Source organism: Strix aluco, chromosome 4, assembly GCF_031877795.1.
Source record: "Strix aluco isolate bStrAlu1 chromosome 4, bStrAlu1.hap1, whole genome shotgun sequence".
Classification (NCBI taxonomy): Eukaryota; Metazoa; Chordata; class Aves; order Strigiformes; family Strigidae; genus Strix; species Strix aluco.
In genome coordinates, this window is record NC_133934.1 from 90,144,099 (window position 1) to 90,162,418 (window position 18,320).

The 18,320-nt window shown below is 50.6% G+C and overlaps 1 protein-coding gene across 2 annotated transcripts in view; it reads left to right on the forward strand.

Annotated features, from left to right (window-relative positions):
• The first annotated feature begins 4,134 nt into the window (after positions 1 to 4,134).
• Positions 4,135 to 18,320, forward strand: part of TYRO3 (TYRO3 protein tyrosine kinase) — a 43,391-nt gene continuing 29,205 nt past the window's right edge. Inside the window, exons 1-5 of one of the 2 annotated variants that reach the window (XM_074824152.1) lie at positions 4,135 to 4,587; positions 8,072 to 8,255; positions 10,547 to 10,647; positions 15,207 to 15,377; positions 18,133 to 18,219. In XM_074824152.1, coding sequence (XP_074680253.1) covers positions 4,500 to 4,587; positions 8,072 to 8,255; positions 10,547 to 10,647; positions 15,207 to 15,377; positions 18,133 to 18,219 — 631 coding nt within the window. In that variant the 5' untranslated portion in view covers positions 4,135 to 4,499. The remainder of the gene's footprint in view (positions 4,588 to 8,071; positions 8,256 to 10,546; positions 10,648 to 15,206; positions 15,378 to 18,132; positions 18,220 to 18,320) is intronic. The other variant, XM_074824153.1, reaches the window with a different exon arrangement.

The following is an 18,320-nucleotide window of genomic DNA, read 5'->3' on the forward strand; positions in this document are numbered from 1 at the left end:
TAACCTGCTGCAAATGACGGCACCATCAGAAAGGTTGTTTAAATTCGTACGAGTCGATCTTTTTTAATGTAAACACTTTATGTATGATTTATGTGACATTTTCATTCTGACAGCTTGGCATTTATCACAAAAGATAGATAACACATATGATGTGTTAGTTTATCACCTCTAAAAAAGCATAACCATCCCAGACACATGGAGGAACCAGGTTTGGGCTCAGGGTAATGATTATGGTTGGGTTGGGGCCAAACTGGATAACGTTGAAACTTAGAGAAAAATCCAAACTTAGATCCACCCTACAGTGACCCAGTCCTAGTCCTCCATCTACACCGTGCCACCTACCACCCCCAGGCAGAGCCAGGAGAGTTTGGGAACTAGGAAGGGATCAAGACTGAACTCAAAGCTCAGACTCATCCCTGATTTACTTGTATTCTGAAGATGAAGTAAATGCAAGTCTTTAATATGGTTCCCTGTCCTTATCTTCATTCACACAGAAAGTTAAAACCAGCACATATGGAAGATGTAAGAGCTGGAGGAGGCTGAAACTTCACGAAACAGAGAGGCTGGAATATTTCAACACAGTTGCTTACTGAAGGAGGTGGTAGGGAGGAAGACAAGAAAGGAGAAAGGAAGAGATGGTAGAATAATACAAATTAAATGAGAACAGAGTTCAGCTGCAGCTAAGATAATTCCCAAATGAGCAGCATAACTCAGTTATGGCAAGCTTAGCCCAGACACAGGCAGGATGAGTTTCAGTCTTCTTGTGAACTGCTGCAGCCACCTGTGGCTTTAAACAGCATGTCCAAGATCTTGGCATGGCCAGTTTAGTCCCATATGTATTTCAAGATGGAGAGTTATATTTGGGTCCTCAGAAGTGGCCACGTTAAACAGTATTATTATCCGACATGAACAAGCCCTGGCAATCCCATTATTATGATGGGTTGGGCAGAGAATGGAGACAGTTTATGTCTGTTTTAACCTTTTCAGTATCCTCAAAAGCCACTACAATATCCAGCAGCTCTCAAGCCGTGTCCTTGGCAGGGTTTGGAAAGCCCAGAGGGTTTCTGCTTCTTCACGTCCTGTGTTCTGGCCCAGCTTTGGGGCATTTATTTGAGAAGCCATCCCTAAGCTGCAAAAGCCCTCACACACATGGAGCTCCCTCCCGTCACTTGCTGTAGTCTCTGGTGGTGACTGAAAAGCTGGGAGCAGCTCCTGTTCTGGCCTAGGGCTGAACATGCTGGTTTCAACAGTTCATCCACTCAGGAAGCACCTGAACAGCCGTCCTGGGTCTCCTACACCATAGAGCAGAGCTACTCCTGCGACCCTTGAATGCCACTTCATTGTTGGCGTTGTCATTGCCACAGCTTCCTGATGCAAGATGAAGGATCTGTCCCCTGGCAATGGAGGGGATAACACTGGTCTTCAAATCCCAAGTCCGAGGATGGAGTGGACAGGTTTTCAAATCCAAGTGCAAACCAGGCAGCTCCATGGAAAACGCCTGGTACAAAACACAGGGACTTGGTAGCCACTTGCAGACTGACTACTTTGACAATGGAGCAGTGGCATGTGTCAGCAGCTCGTGCTGAACTTTTAGGACTATGGCTTCTCATGTGGAAATGGGTGTTTTGCTTTCTCACCCATCCTTGCCCTGTTGGGTCTCAATAATTAGAAGAGGCTGAACAGCAGAGGAAGGTGAGGAAGTCCAGCAAATACTTCTCTCCCTCCTGCCTTCTCTCTCCCCTCCCTCCCTCTCTTCCTTTCTTCCTTTTTCCTTCTCCCTCATCTCCAGAAGTCTCCCAGCACTGGGAATTCACCTCTTGATTATTGCACAGCTCTTCAGGCGTTTTCTAGAACATGCCTACACTGCCCAGCAAGTCTGGTGAGATGTGACAACACACTACTGCAACAGAAGGAGTAAGGAAAGGACGTAAGCCAGGAAGGCACCGGCTTATTTATAAGCCACTGTGCTGTGTCCTGTGCACATGAGCAGCAAGCACTGCCACTGGTGCTACGGCCTGTAGGACAAAGCCACGTTGCTTAATTCAGTGGCACAGGAGGCCGAGAGAGTTTATTTGTCTTCATTTCCTAAAAGCATTTCAGATTCACCAGTTCCTTTGGTTTCTGCATGGCAATATTGCACTCCTCTGTAAGTTTTCCCACAGCAGTTTGCACTCCAACTGGCAGCGCGTGCAGGATTTCAGTCCAATTTTCATGTGGCTCTTCCTGCCTATCACTGTTGACACAAAGCCCTTCTCAGAAGAGCTGAAGCCAGATCCCCCGCTGGAGAAAATTCCCATTGGTCTGCTGCTTCCAGCAAAGCTTTGCTCTCTTACACCAGCCCAGAGTCTGGCCTGTGCCGTGATACAACAACTTTCTATCGGGGACTCCTCTTTGCAGATAGAAGCTCCCTTCCCTTTCTCCTTCCTTTTCTCAAAGCCTTTAGGATCATCGCTTATGACATTTGGGTGAAGCACAACATGCCTCTTGGGGTAGAGCCGTGCTCCGGGCACGCAGCGTGGAGTCAAGCCTCTCTCGGCTGCTGCCTCCCCGGACGGGCTTGGCCAAGTCACGGCGGCTGTCTGTGCCTCTTCTCTCCGCTTGTAGAGCAGAGCATTTCCTGAGCCCACAGGGCCAGTGTAGTGTTGTAAGCCTCTGTAACTGTAAGGCTGGAAGAAATCCTTAGAAGGAAAACGCCGTAGAAACACAGCGTTATTCTAGTGGCCATTATTTTTTCTCATGAGACAACTAAAATCTGCAGAAGTATCTACTTTCTGGAAGGCGCTATCGCCATGAGTAAGTGCAGAAACACGCCACGCACGCGGATAGATGGGTATATATGGATACGCGGGGGAGAGGGAGCCGCCACAGCAAGTGCGCGCGAAGCTTTGAGCAAGCACTGGCGCAGAACTTCTCAGCCCAGGAACTGTCGTGATCCTGGTGAGAGCCGTGTCACGATTTCCTGTCCCCGAGAGAACCCAGGCTGCCCGCAAGCTCTGGGGTGAATGGCTTGTCAGTGTCTCCTCCCGGTCGCCTCATTACGGCGGGTGGCACTGGGGAGGGAGTGACATTTCCATTCCAGTCATGAAATCTTCCTGGTGCTGCTCCAGTCCCCTAGGAATTCCTATCAGAAATGCAAATGGCTGGGGGGGGGTGTGGGGGGTGTGTGGGGGGGTGAAGATCAGAGTTTGGGAGGGAATTACGTGAGCTCATTGTGCCTCAGTTTCTCCATCCCCCTGATGGGGATAACGCCGTTTCCCCGCGCTCCGCCAGGTTTACAGAGTATTGCGGGAGCCACGGGGCCGTGGCAGAGCTGAAAGCCACATCGCGTTATACCGGTGTTGCTCCTTACGGTGCCTTTCAACCCAGATTCTCACCGTAACTCCGACGAAGAGGCAGCGCCAGATTATTTTTTTTTTAATTGTTCGTCGGTAACTTTTTCCACGCCGTGCTAGTAACTCTGTGGCAGCAAAGATCTCCTTCCTCGGATCTCTCCCTACTTTTCCACTAGCGGAAAAGAGGGCGAGGCCGAGCTGAGCCTGCTCGAAGGGCACGGGTGCATCTCCTCACGTTACCGGTGCTCCTCCACCGGGACGGGGTGGCCGGTATCCCCGGAGCCGGGCTCCGGCTGGTGGGGGGAGCGCGGTCGAGGCGAGGACATGGGGCCGGCGGCGCTGCTCAGCCCGGCAGAGCCTTGGTTTTGGGGGGACCGAGCGCCCGTGGTGGCCCCAGCCCCGGTGGGGGCTCCTGGGGGGCCAGGCTGGCCTCCTGCTCCCATCCCTATGCAGGGAGGGCAACAAGCGACCCGGTTTCCCCCCCCCACCCCCCGCCCGGTGCCCCGGCAGCTCCCGCCGATGTGGGTCACCCGCTCTGGAAACCAGGACGCCCGGTGGAGCAGCCCCGGGGGGGGCCGCCCCCCTCCGCCCTCCCGAGGGGTCCGGCCCCGGTCACGGCGCGGGGCGGGGTCCGCGCGCCCCCGGTCCGGTTTGGGGGCGGGGGCGGCGGGCGCGGTGATTCGCCGCTTCGGGGGCGGCGGGCGCGCCGGCTCATGCATATTCATGAGCGTGATGTCAGAGGGGGAGCACAGCGCGCGGTGGCCGCCCGAGAGCGCCATTTCCTGGAGGAGAAGGCGGCGGCCCGGGAGGGGCGGGCGGAGGGACCCGCCGAGCGGCGGCTGCGCGCCGGCAGGGGGAGACCGTCCGGCGGAGGGAGACCGCCCGGCGGCGGCGCCTGGACCGGACCGGACCCGACCCGACCCCAGACCGGCCGCGACCCGCCCGACCCGCGCCGTCGCCCCCCCCCGGCGGGACCCTCCTGCCGCTCGCCCCGGCCGGACCCGCAGCCAGAAGTTTGAGCGTCCCCGCAGCCACCCGGGGGAGCTCCGGTGGCGAGCGGCGACGCGGGGCTGCCTCAGCCGCTGTCAGCGCTGCCGCCTGCGCGGGGCGGTGGGAGCCCCCCGCGGCGCCGGGAGCTGGGGTGGGGAGGATGGTGGTGCGGGAGCGATGGAGCTGAAGCGGAGCATGGCGATCCCGCGGCTCCTCTTGCTGGGACTGTGGGCTGCGGCGCTCCGGGACGTCGCCGCCGTGGCAGGTGAGAGGGGGCTGACAGCCTGCCGGCGGGCGGGGAGGGCGGCGGCGGCGGGGCAGTGCCCCCCGAGTCCCCTCGGTGCGGCGGGAGGGGCTGCGGGGCACAGGTCCCGCCGCCGGCCGGGTCCCGCCGCGGGCAGCCCCCGCCGCGCCGCCTCTACGGACGACGGCAGCCCGCTGAGGGCGAACGAGGGGCCGCCCCGCCGGCACCGGCTGCGGGACCGGGGACCGGCCGCCGGGGTGGGGGGCCGCCCGGTGTGGCGGCCGCGGGGCCTGGGGCAGCCACAGGTGGGGGTCGGGGCCGACCCGTTCTGTGTCGTGCCCCCCCCCCCCCCCCCCGCCCCCTTCTCCTTCCTCCCGGCGGGGCACGGGGGGGCTCCGCCGTATCCGTGGGGCCAGAGGCTGGGCCGGCTCCGTGGCGCTGGGAAGGCGGCGGTGCCCGGCGGGGAGCCCGGGCTGTGCCGGTGCTGCGAGGCTCGCCCGCCCGCCGGCAAGTACCGAGTAGCGAGTCGCAGCCCACATAATCCTCCTCCTCGCTGTTTGCCGAGGCGTTGCTCTGGTATTTGCCGAGCGCGGCTGGCCGCCGAGGAAAGCCGGGCGCTAACGCATTCCTGAGTGGCTTTTGTTGTTTTTTCCCTCCTGAACTCGCTTTCCGAAGCTGCACCCCCGAGGCGGCGGGGAGGGGCGGTGTGTGCGGGGCTCTCGGCGCCCGGGCGAGCCGCCCGCCGGTTTCACCGGGAGTTCGGGCTCCCCGCCACGCGTGGAGCGGCGTGTGTGCGGGGACACGGGGCTGGAGGGGCTGGGCTGCGGGCTGGGGCCATGGAGCAGGGGCCGGAGGAGTCTGAGGAGCGAAAAGCCTTTCCCTTGGCGTGCCTGAGTCGGCATCTTCCTCGCTCTCCACTCCCCGAAGAACTTCACGAAAAACATAGGAATCAAAAATATTCAGTGGTGGCAAGTTTAAAAAACAAACAGGCAAACAGATGTGTCACGTATTTTGACAACTAGCATGTTTGTCTGCTGTCAGTTCTGTCAGTCAACTGCTTGATAAGAAATTGAATACGATTTTATTTCCTAGCTATACATTTCAACTCCTGCAGCTCCTACAGGTAGGCTCCTCTTACAGGAGGAACCTATTTGGATGAGATAACATTCTTGCCAGCTCAAGAAATAATCAGATGAGAAATCATGAGTGGGAGAGTAGAAGGAGGAATAGTTGGGAATTAAAATCCATATTGGCCTCCTATGTGCTTCTTCCATATACCTGTGGGAAGAGATGCTGCAGATAAAACTGGATTTTTGTGAAAAAACTGTGAATTTATTAAAAATCTGTGATCCGTATCTCTTTATTTAAGCTGATCTTGATGGAGGGATTACACTTGGGTGATGTGGAAAATTGCAACTCAGGCTGAACACTTGTACTGTATATTAATTTACTACATCATTAATTTGTATGGGAACTGAAAACCATGAAGGGTCTCTAACATCACTTCTTTCTTCAATTTGTGGCTAACTCTTTCAGCAGGGCAGCCTGAGGAAAGCCGAGGAGTTTTCTTTTCCATGAGGGCACCCACCTGTAACGAAAGTGTCTGTCCATTTGTGCGTGTGTTCAGCAGCCTGGCTGCATCAGTTTTCTGTAACAGAGAGCTGCTATGAAGCTTTCATATTTTATTCCAATATTGTGAGTGGTGAAAGGGAGGCTGCTTTCTGGCATGCACTAGGACATGTCATTTGTTTTACAGATGAGTTAAGTAATGCGAGGTTAGATCATCCTCACCCAAGGTGATTAAACCCTTAGCCCAGCAAACGAGTTGTAGCAACTAAACTAAAATGATCATCTTACCCATTTTCCAATGCTGTCTGTGAATCTGCTAAATTAATAACAGCAGATAGAAAGGCAAAAGACTGAGTGTGAGAAACCAGCTGTTAACAGGCTGGGGGACCTCATTAAGGAAAGAAATAAAGTCCTTTTGCCTGTGTTCTGGGGTGGCACCCGGACCACTGGTGCTCTGCCGGGTACCCACTGCCAGTGGCAGCGTGCCGGCTGATCCCACAGCGCTGGCTCCTTACTGCCAGCGGTGACAACCACGCAGCGAGCCCCTCTGCTGCGGCTCTGCCCTGTGAGGTGGTGCCCTCCTGGCTGTGGGAGGGTGGCGGTTTGGCAAGAAGGGAAGCGGCACACGAGAGATCTCTGTATTTGATCACGGGTAAGGCTGTAACAGAGTTTGAGAGCAACAGGGCTGCTTACTTAGCAGCGCTCTGGATTTCACTACTGGCGTTTTTCTGTCTGGCTCTGGAGGCTAGTGAGGCATTCTGTGAGAAGCTGATCAGCCAGTGAACTGGGTGAAGTTCTAACGTACTGTGATATGTGGCTGGGCAAGAGTCATGGAGTCATTTTTTTCTGGAGGGTGTGGAGGCCACTGCCAGGGCATAATATTGAGCTAGGCTAGATCTGTTCTGGTCTGTCAGTCCTGTGCCACCGCATAGGAAATGACCACTCTCCCTAACAAAACGAGCTTTACATTTATTTTCCACCTTCCTGCTTTCCCACGATCTCCTTTGATCCTCTGGTTCCTCCTTTATATGCCTTTCTTTCTTAAACGCGCTTATATAGTTGGCTTCCGTGTTTTCTCATGGTAACACATTCCATATATTCACTTCTGCTTGAGGGAAACACTCCCCATCCACCCACACATGTAACAGTGCTCTGGGCCAAATTCTGATCGCTTCTGTGTCAATGTAAATCTGAGCAGCGCCACCGACTCTGGCCCTGCTGCCTTGGGGTCGCAACGATATAGCTCTGGGTACAACGTGGCCCTTTGGCTGGTCTGAAGGGTCAGGGAGGCTCCTCTGAGCACGCGCCCACGTCACACGACAGAAATATCTGTTCTGTAAACAGTTCTGCTCCTCGGCGAGGTATGCTGTGGAATAGGCTTTGCTTTCATGGGTTTTGCAAATTGCAGAGAAGCTTTCTGTAATGCAGAGGAACAGTGTATCCTGAATAACGAGACATAATTGATTCTTTCTCGTATCCCAGCTCTTTACAAATGCATACAATGGAACTAGCACGATGATTTTTTAGCAGCCCAGGAACACCGTAGCTGAAATTCAAGCCCGGGGTAAAGAGGGAGGTGTGGTACTGTGCTGAGCGAACGCGCTCAGTGCTGCCGGATCACCGACACGGTGAAGCTCCCAGGGCTTCTGGCTGACTCTGCCTGGGCACTGCTCTGCAGAAGCTCACCCTGCTGTTACACGAGTTGAAAAAAGCCCCATGTACACACAGAGCCACCGCTTCTCTCCAGCAATTGCGCTTTCAGTGCTTGCCTTTGACTGTTGCTTAGCAGGCATAGTAGAGCAGTGCTGAGACTAACAGACCCCTCTGCAGCGTGTGCTGGTAGGGTGTGCAATTCCAGACCGCCAACCTAGAGTAATTTGCTGTACTCCAACCCCCCTTCTTCTGGGGGTGGGGCGGAGTAGTATTTTTTTTTTAGGTATGAAATTTACAGGATCTCCAATCAAATTAAAGGTGTCCCAGGGTCAACCCGTGAAACTAAATTGCAGCCTCGAGGGAATGGAAGATCCCGAGATGTTGTGGATCAAGGACGGAGCAGTGGTGCAAAGCGTAGACCAGGTGTACATTCCAGTAGATGAAGAACACTGGATCGGCTTCCTCAGGTACAACAGATGCAGAGAAGGAAGAATATTGCGGAAACTATTGCACAGTTTTCTGCTATCAGCTATATCTATGCAACAGCAGTGCCCTCGGTGGGGCAGGGTCCTTAGGTCTGCAGTTTAGTGTGTGGCAAGGGCATAACTGAGAGCAGAATTGAAGCCATTAAGGGCTGAGATTTTATGCACTAGAACCATATTGGTTTCCTGACTACTGTGGTGACAGGTGCTTTGCTAATGCTTGTGATGCTTGAGATGTGACTTCAAGGTGAAAGGATGTTCTTGCCTTGTTTGTTCATCTTGTTCTGCCATGCAGCAGGAAGACTAAGGTCTGACTTATATAAATAGGTTTTCTCTCTCATACTCATTCTGTTCTCTTACTCTCTCTCTTGAGCTGTCAGTCTGCCGAAAGGGTGAGGGTAGTTAATTGAAATGAGACTCCCAGGACTACATCCCCTTCCTTTCTTTGGGGAGAAGCATTTATCACCTGAACCATCCCCGAGTTATTTTGCAGAGGCTTTTCTAATACATTTACACTACATGATATCAGTCCTGCCCCGCTGAGAGGCGCAAAAACTCTCTTCTGCAAAGCAGCTCTCTGTGCCTTTATTTCAGCAGAAGAGGGATGTCAACTAGGTCTGGAAGCACTGAGTTAAACAAGACCCAAAGTACTGCTCTGGCTTTTTCTATGTGTAAAGAGAGCTTGTACAAGCAAACGTGCCATCACTGTGAGAGCTCAAAACTGTTGACTGACTTGAGAATCGCTCTTCCCTGAGCTCCAGCTTCATCTCCTGTTAGGTTTCTTGGATTGACATTGCACGGAGTCTCCAATTCCAGCAACTGTGCCAAAGCTTGTCTGTAAGAAACATTTTGATAGGAGAAAAAAATCTGTGCCCAATAAAAGTATTGCATAACATTATGTTGTGGAAACAGTTTGTCTTGAACCTCTACCGTTTACCAGTTCCACTAGTTAACTCTCTTTGCCCCTCACAATCTCTGTCTGATCTCCTTTCTCACCTCTTGTTTTCCTCCATTGAGAACTGTCTGCAGCACCAGGGCTAAGTTAGGGTCCTAAATCTAGATGTGTCCGTATCTTTTTCTCCTTTTTCCTTTCTTCTTCTAAAGTGATCATTTCTACCACCCGCTGTGTAACTCTCTACTGCAATCGCTGTGTTTCAGAACATGCGGCTGGATGGGCAGCACAGCTGATGGCATTTGAAGGTACAGCTCTGAAAATCAGGCTGTAGTGGTCCATTTTGTGTATTTCAGCAAAAACACTCCCATTTCTGTCTTCCTTCCTGAGACGCTCTTCCCCTTCCCCAAGGCGGATTGCTAGCGTTAGAAAGGTGGGCAACAGATCTGCTGAGGATCCCTGCATGGCAGCAGACACGTGGCTGCACATCCCGTGGGGGGCAATCAACATTTGAACATTGACAGGCACTCAGAGCCACACTCTGGTGCCTTTGGTAGCTGAGACCTTGTTGCTTTGGGACCAAATTCTGCCCTTACTCACCATGCTAGCCTCATGTTGCTAACAGCAGTGAGGATACCGCGGATTTCCAGCAGGGAAGCGAGGAGCAGAATTCCTACCCTGAACTGGAGGCCTACGGCTTGAATGGTGCTCAGTCCCCATGGCTGCCTTCCCGTGCTTGGGTGCATCTTCTCAGAAGGGGAGCTGTTGCTGAGCAAGGGAGGATGCAGAAGAGTTTGTAGGGTGAGGTCCTGTGCTGGAGTAGGCCAGCATAACCCCTTGAAATCATGAATTGAGAGGCCCAAGGAGTTTTGCAGTGCGAGGTGCTTTTGGGATAAGAATAACGCTGAGCGCAATTGAGGTGAGGGGGGCCTTTTTCTGACCCGTCTGTTCCTGTATGAGACTGTCACCAGTCCTATCACATAACTGAGGCAAAACAGTCGGGCTCATTGAAGATTTGTGATTTGGAGTTTCCTGCTGGCTCAGACATTGTAGGCCAAGCTGTTGCTCTTGAAGGCTAGCTAGAGTCACAATTCAGGATTGGGATGACCAACCCTTTCTTATACTCAGAGGACACAAGTGATGGGTTTTCTGGAAGGACGCTTCAGAGGAAGGCTGTCTGCTCTGCTGAGGATTCCCTCCACCCACTCTAGAGAGGAGCCTCCCATCTCTGCTGTTTTGCCATGCGCTTTGTGCTGGCTGGCTGTTGCCCTCCTCCCCAGAGCTGGCTGCGTCTCAGTGGGTTTGCCAAACACTGGAGGGTCCTTTGGGGCAAAACCATGCTTTATCCACGTAAAATATCGATATGGCTTTTGACTTTTTTCAGCTTGAAATCCGTCGAGCGGACAGATTCTGGGAAGTACTGGTGCCAGGTTGAGAACGGGGGGAAGAAGGAAGAATCACAGCAAGTGTGGCTCATAGTGGAAGGTAAGGAGTAGTAGTAGTAGTGCTGGTTTCCTTTCAGGGCTGCCCCACCAATATGCTCTAGGTGGAAGTGGTGAGAGCAGATTGCTGCAGTGACAGGCTTCTTGGCTCTGAACCATTGCTGCTAACTGCGGTGAGATCGCTACAGAGCGGGAGTAAGAAATAGGAGAGTAGCTTCAAGGAGAGTATCTGTAGGTTTACCTTCTGGTTTTACTTTGGCACGTTAGAAAACAAGATCCTTTCGTGTACACACATGTCTTTCCAGCCCCTCAATCCATTGTTGCTTTCATCTCCAAATAATTCGTAGAATGGTGGGATAGTTAGGGTTGAAGGGGATCTGTGGGGATCATCTGGTCCAACCCACTTCTCAAAGCAGGGTCACAACCTGGTTCTGTGCATCAGCCAAACAGGTCTTTGAGGCCAAGGTACAGTTTTAGCCCAATTCTGAGTTTCGGGAGGAGTGCTCTACATCAGCCTTTGTAGCTGTGACTTTTCCATGTGGTACTGTTTTGTCCAGTCTTTTCTGATATGAATAACTTCTGCATGGTTGCCCAAAAGTGACCCAAGGCAGTGGTGGCTTCTTGCTGTCTCTACTTTCACTTCCTTTGAGCCATGATTGTGTTAGATCCTCAGGAGCTAGTAGTCATAGCATGGCTTAATATTTGGTGAGGAAGTTGACAGGAACAGTGCATTTGCAGCAAGAGTGGCTTTTTGGTAATTGGTAACATTTTGGGCCAGAGCTGAATCAACAGTCTTAAAGAGGGGGAGCAGGGAGGCTGTCGTGGGAGGTGGTGTGGTCTGGGTGTTCATAGCAAAGGCTTCACTCACTCAGAGCCATGGAAACATCCATAGCAGTTCTCACGGGAAGAGAGAACGCTTACCTGCTGCCTTCCACAAATCCCAGGCTTCTGTCCACCTAAATTTTCAGGTGCGGTTTCATCTGGAGAACATTGTTTACAGCTTAAAATGCTCTCTATTGTGCAGTTTCCATTTCTATTCCAATTACCATGGTCCACTCCAGAGGTGGCTGCATTTGCATGGTGGGTACATTAGGAGTGATTGCGTAGCTCGGTGTGCTAAGCCATCTGAAAAACCAGGGAGCCCTTCTGGATAGCACAGGCAGAAAATATCAAAGTTACAAAAACCAGCTGCGGCTGGGTAAGGGGGAGAGTTGAGAATGAAGGCCAAAGCTTACAGCGGAAGCTAAAAAATGCAACTAGTTGCCTTTATGAGAAAAGCAAGTACGGCAGAAGCTAGTTAAACTTGAAGGAGCGTGTAATCATGTGAAATGGGAGTTAGTGTTAAAAATTAAAAAATAACAAGTAGTGATAAGGAGTGGGCTTTTAAAAAATGTGTCAGCTGTTAGCATAAGAAAACACTGGGGAATGCAAAAGCCTGTCAGTCCCACATTCACTGTTACCTCCGCATGTATTTCTTCTCTGGGCGTACCAGCTTTGTCTAGAAGTGGTTTCTGTATTGATAACAACAGTTGCCCTCTGAGAGACGATCTTTACTCTGGTCATTTGCAGCCTTCAGTAGGTGCTGACACCCTTCAGTGTGCCACACAAAACAAGCGTGGACTACTGGTGATCTAACTTAGTGAGCTCAAATGGATTTCTGTGCTGTCTGGTAACCTGCCTTGAGCTCCACTTAGGGGGTCTCTATCAGGCAGAATTTGTAGCAGTGGTATTGAACCGTCTTTGCGATACCGCTAAAATGTTTGATCTTATGAAACACTTCTCAGAATTCACAAAATGAAAATTATTTTGGAACTGTTTTCTGGTTTAGAAACTAGGCTCTGACCTTACAGAGAACATGATAGCATTTGATGCCCAGAGAGGTGATCTAAGAGGCACATTGCAGAGTGTGACCGTCTTAAAAATACGGATTATGCTGCTTGCAGAAATTTCCCTCTGAAATTACACCTCTGACCGCACGGCTGTTCCCAGGGCTGCTCACCCCTGTTGTGGCTACAGTCAGAGCCCCAGCCACGTCTGTATGGACACGTCCCCCTGAATTAACACTGTCTAAGAACTGAGCAGTAGAAAAAAAAAATTAGCCCTGTAGGCTTGATGTGGGCTTGGAACAGGGAATAGACAGGCTCATTTCCTTGCTTTGCCACTGATTTCCTGGCTCTTGGCTGCTCAGTGCCTCCATGGCACACCTGTGAAAGCGGGGTGCAAGCACTTGCCTCTTGTACCAGGAACTAGATGTGTCACAGACAGTGAGGTGTCCAGGTAACACACAGGGGCAGTGCAAGTTCCTGAGCTGGATGAGTCAGCTGTACTCTCTAAACTATGAGAGTTTAATTGTGGTCTTGTCTGATCTGGTTAGCTGCTCCCAAAGTGAGAAAACCTGCCAAGCTGGACAGGATCCTCCCGAAAGGTTTCCTCCAGTGCCATGGTAAAGGGACAGGAGGCAGGGATCCTGCTCACAGGTAGAAGAAATGATGGTATTTTCCCTTCTAATCTTCCTTGGAGAAGGAGGGCAAAGCATACGGAGGTGTCACAGCTGGTATCTGGAAAGTTTATTCTTTTTTATTGTTTATGTATGACTGCAATAAAATAAAACATGTAAGCAAAAACTGGCAGTAAATCATGATGATGAATATACCTGTCCTGAGCATTAATCTTTGCACAGATAGGCACCATCATTCCTGAAGTGACCTGTTTCTAGATCTGGTTCAGTTTGTTTGTTTACTTGCCACCCTAAAGGGAGTGGCGAGGAGGTGAGGAAGGCACAAAGAAACTGCCACCTGAAAGACACAAACAGCGACTGGACAGACAGTGAGAGACTGAGGACACCATTTTCAGCTGGAGTGTAGGGTAAATGTCAAGCATTAGACTTCTAAATCCCTATTTGGACACCTACATGAATTGCCTGCTGTTGGAGGTGCTCAGCATCTGCCACACCAACTGGAGCTGCTTGGGCCTGTCATCTTTGGCCAGGGACAGACGGTGTAATTTAAGCATGTGAATGCACAGTGTTGTTGGTTCCTCTGTTTCTGTGAGGCAGCAGATCAGAAGTTTCCAGAACACACTTTTTCCAGCTGAGAATACCTCATTTTGATGTAGATGCAGGCGGTAGCTGCTGCGCTTGATGCCGAAAGCTTTGAGTATAAAAGGGAACTCAGTGTTTCGCTGGGCCTTCAGCTCTTCCACCAGCCACCCGAAGCACATGCTGACTGTCCTGCAGGGTCAGCACTGGTGCTGACAGCTGGTGAATTTTGTGTTACTGGTTTGGAGCACTGAAGTTACAAGAGTTTTGGCATTGCCCATGAGAGGAACCACATCTCTTGATGTGTTGAGTTAAGCTCAGCTGTTGCCACTTAGAGATGACCTGAGGTAGTTAGCATTGCAGCCACGTTTTGCTCCCTGTGGGCCTGACCTAAGGCCTGTTGTACCAAGCAGGAGTCATTCCACGGTGGGGAACAGATAGTTATCAAGAGAGCTGTGTCCATGGATAGCCTTCAGCTCTGAAATAAATTACCCCTAACTCCAAGGCAGCCTGGTTCTTGTGATGTTGGAGCGTGCTGGAAGGCGGCTCCTGTCAATTAAGCTGTGGAGAGAGCATTGTAAATGATCCTAGGCTCTCACCGGGGGGATTCTTTCCTCATTCATGGGTTTGTTACAGCTGCTAGTTCAACACATTCACAAGCTTCAGTTTTTAATGCATGGCAAGAAGTATCTGCAGCTGGAACAGGTATCTTTTAAATTGGTGTCTGCCACTGCTAAAGTTATTGACTTTTGTCTCTTTAAACTCCAGTCTATCCAGCTGAAAAATTGAGCAAATACTGCCACTAAAAGCTACTTCGTAGGGGAGTCTTGAAGGAGGCTCAGTGGAAGAGGTTTTTCAAAGGCATTTTGGGAATCAAGCACTCTTTTCTCTCTGATTTCTTCTAGTGGGAGTATGTAGACATTCATGCCCTGAGGTGATCCAGCATATCTTGAGCCTTGGTTCTTGTGAAGGGCTTAGAGGGAGTTGGATCAGGCATAGGGGCAGGGCAGATGGGTGTCCAGTGTTGGGCCCTGGTATTAGTGGAACTAACTCGAGCGTGTCCAAAGAAGGGCAACGAAGCTGGTGCAGGGTCTGGAGCACATGTCGTACGAGGAGCGGCTGAGGGAACTGGGGTTGTTTAGTCTGGAGAAGAGGAGGCTGAGGGGAGACCTCATCGCCCTCTACAACCTGAAAGGAGGTTGCAGAGAGCTGGGGATGAGCCTCTTTAATCATGTAACAAGTGATAGGACAAGAGGGAATGGCCTCAAGTTGTGCCAGGGAAGGTTTAGACTAGATATTAGGAAGTATTTCTTTACAGAACGGGTTGTTAGGCGTTGGAATGAGCTGCCCAGGGAGGTGGTGGAGTCCCCATCCCAGGAGGTGTTTAAGAATAGAGTCGACAAAGTGCTGAGGGATATGGTGTAGTTGGGAACTGTCAGTGCTAGGTTAACGGTGGACTAGATGATCTTCAAGGTCCTTTCCAACCTAGGTGATTCTGTGATTCTGTGAAATAAGAGACAGAAGGAGTCCCTCCAGTTATTATCACTTGTCTGTTGCTTTTCTAGGTGTGCCCTACTTTACTGTGGAACCTGAGGATGTGTCCGTGTCCCCTAATGCCCCATTTCATATGGCCTGTGCTGCTGTTGGTCCCCCTGAACCAGTGACAATTGTCTGGTGGATGGGAGACTCTAGAGTGGGGCTTCCAGACTTCTCCCCCTCCATCTTAAATGTGTCAGGTAAGGCTGCTGCCAATGCAGGGGATCACTCTGAGCATCAGAAGAGGACGAGAGCTCTCTTCTGATCATGCCTAGTGACACTGCATAGCCACACCGTGCGAGAATGGTCTTTGACTGTACATTGAGGGTCATGATCATATACAAAGCCATATCATCTCGAGGGGTGATCGTTGCTCTGTGTATTTTCAGCTGGCTTGAGGCGCACAGGCTCTTACAGAGCTTGGGTGGGGCTGGCACTGTGGTAAAGTTACCACTGGACAGATGATGCATTGGGTGCGTCTCTTGTTCCACCTCGTGGAGGGTGTTCATAGTTATATTAAGAGACTCTGTTGGTGGCATTTGGCTTGAAAATCTCCAAGCATTCGCATGTAACAGATGCCACCTCCTTCTCCTGTGCACAGCCATGTCATGCGCTGCTTTCCCCTCTCTTCCCCCCTTCTCTGTTCTTGCAGGCTTGCTGGATGCTCTTATCATTAAAACCTGACTGCCTCATGTAATTGTTTGACACTTTCAGAGTGGTTGTATTGGTGCTGAAGTGGGCTAGTTGATATCCTCAGAGACCAAGGTTTGCCCCAGAGCAGGCAGGTGGTAAGACTGCGTTCCCCGGCAGTGTCAGCTGAGGAACTCAGGAACCGGGAGGTGTTCAGGCCTCTCTTCAGCCCACTTTCAGGGAAGGGCAGTGTATCTCTACTAGGACCTGACCACAGCTGTTCTTGCAGTTACCTCATAAATGTAACTTTATTCTAGTTAGCTGTCCAACAGCTTTGTGTTACTACTTCTCTTTGCTGCTGTTTTGTTATTCTCAGCAGCCCTGAGCCAAAGTTGAGCTAACTATTTAGAAAGAAAAGGTTTTATGACTAAGAGTCATCTCTGGGGCCTCTTCATCAGTGTTAATACAGTTAAACCCAGGGGGAGTTTCTTTCTGTACATCTTTGGCCATCCTTTGAGCTATCCAATCCTATTAAGCCTTCCCTTAGAACATAATTTATATGCAAATCAAAACCTGATTTGTGATTTGCAGTGGTTTTATCATCTGCTCCCTCTCTTACATAGCCACTTGATGCTGTTCCAAGTTGGAAATGAAAACTGCTCCCTTAAGATATAATCTGCCTGTTGAAATGGAAACTGAAAAGATTCATAGTCAAGAGGGGAAAGACAATAAAAAAATAAGTCTCCCTTCCTCCACTGAACTCATCCCATGGTGCCTCACAAAACTTCTGTTATTGTGGGTCTGTGGCATGGAGGCTGAAGATGGGCATCAGCTCCTGGTGGTTCTCCAAATGAATTACTATTATATATATTCATCACCATCACCTTTCTTTGCCCCTTTCAGTGTTCTTTGGGATGTCCCTTGGGCAGATCTTGTCTTTGCAATGGAAAAAAATGTAGCAGGACACAAGCTGCATGGTCAGATTGCCAAAGCATGTCAAAAAAGACAGTTGGTAAGAAAAAAAAGCATTGCTAGCTAAAGAAAGTATTAAATTCTGAAGAAAATAATAGTAAAGTACTAGCTAGAAAGCAAACATTTAGAAGGTTCAGCAAGCAGTTGGTTTGGTAAAAGGACTGTTGTATTTGGAACAAAGCAGTGCTGGCAGTGGTGCTAGAGAGCAAGAAGATCTTGGTTTGTGGTGTGTTTTGTGTTTTCCTCAGGGCAGGGCCGTGTTTGGTTCTGTCTCTGGGACATGCCTACCATGTCAGGTGCTGCTCTGCTGCCTGGCCTTCAGCCTGCTGGCAGCATTTTCCTATGGTTCACTGGGGTGAGTGGAAGAAGCTCAAATACTTTCCTCTTTCATTTTAGAGCAGTTCCTCCTCTCTTCTACTATATCTTCTTCTCAGTGCTGTTAATCTCAGGCTTGGGAGATGAATCAAAGGGCAAAGACAGACACTCTGCAAGCTGCTCCATGCAGCTCTGAAATTTTTTTCTCTCCTAAACTGTGTGCCCATAGCATGTCAATCCTTAACTTTTCTCAGCTAGAGCCCTATAAGACAACTGAGGGCCAAGTCAAGTGAAAACATATGCTGGACACACTTCTCCAGGCAACTCTGCAAATCTGTCTCAATTCTGATTAATTAGCAATACCTATATGCATCTTGGAGCAGCTGGTCATCACTATGATGCCATTTTCGGGCCCTGTGGGATGGATGGATGCTCATAGAAGAGAGGGAGCATAATCCTCCCTTGTATCATGCCTGGAAGGTGCCTCAGTGCTGATACAGTAGCATTTAACTTCCACTTCCTTTGTGTGTCTTCAGAAGCCTGATGCAAGGTGAGGGACAGGTGGGCATTAACTTGAAATCTGCAGCATCTGGTTGAAAGTTTGCCTGGACTTGTAGCCCAGTTAGAAGATGGTTGTTGTTCAGGTGGCAGACTGAGGTCCAGAGCATTGAGCGTTGTATAAGCACATGGTTCAGCACGATCCTTACTCCAAAGATGCTCACAAGGATGTGAAAAGTGGACATCTATCTACTAACCAAGCACTGTGAGCTGCTCTTCTGCCAGATTCATCCTTCTTTTTCTGTGCTTTCTGAAGCTCTTGTGGAAGCTTTTTTACATTTCCATGCTCTCCCCATTAAAAATGTGTTTAGCACGTTAATTACATTGAAATCCACGTGCCTTTGATTGGCACCCAGCTCACCCCTCCAATTGCCTGTACAGCTTGAGCTGGATGTCACACATAATTGAAATTCTGCTGAAGGTTGAAGCTGGATTATATAGCTGTTTGTGTTTCCTTTCCTTTTCTTGGCTGATCTCCAGGTATTAATCAAAGCACAGTTTTCTCCTGCGAAGCTCACAACGTAAAGGGATTGTCTTCATCTCGGACAGCCACTGTTCAAATTAAAGGTGAGAGAGTGAAAGACAATGGGTAAGGGACTCGGGTTTGCTCTCTGGGGAGGGAAAGTAGGGCTCCTTAATGCAAGCGGTTGTCTCGAGCTGGCAGCACC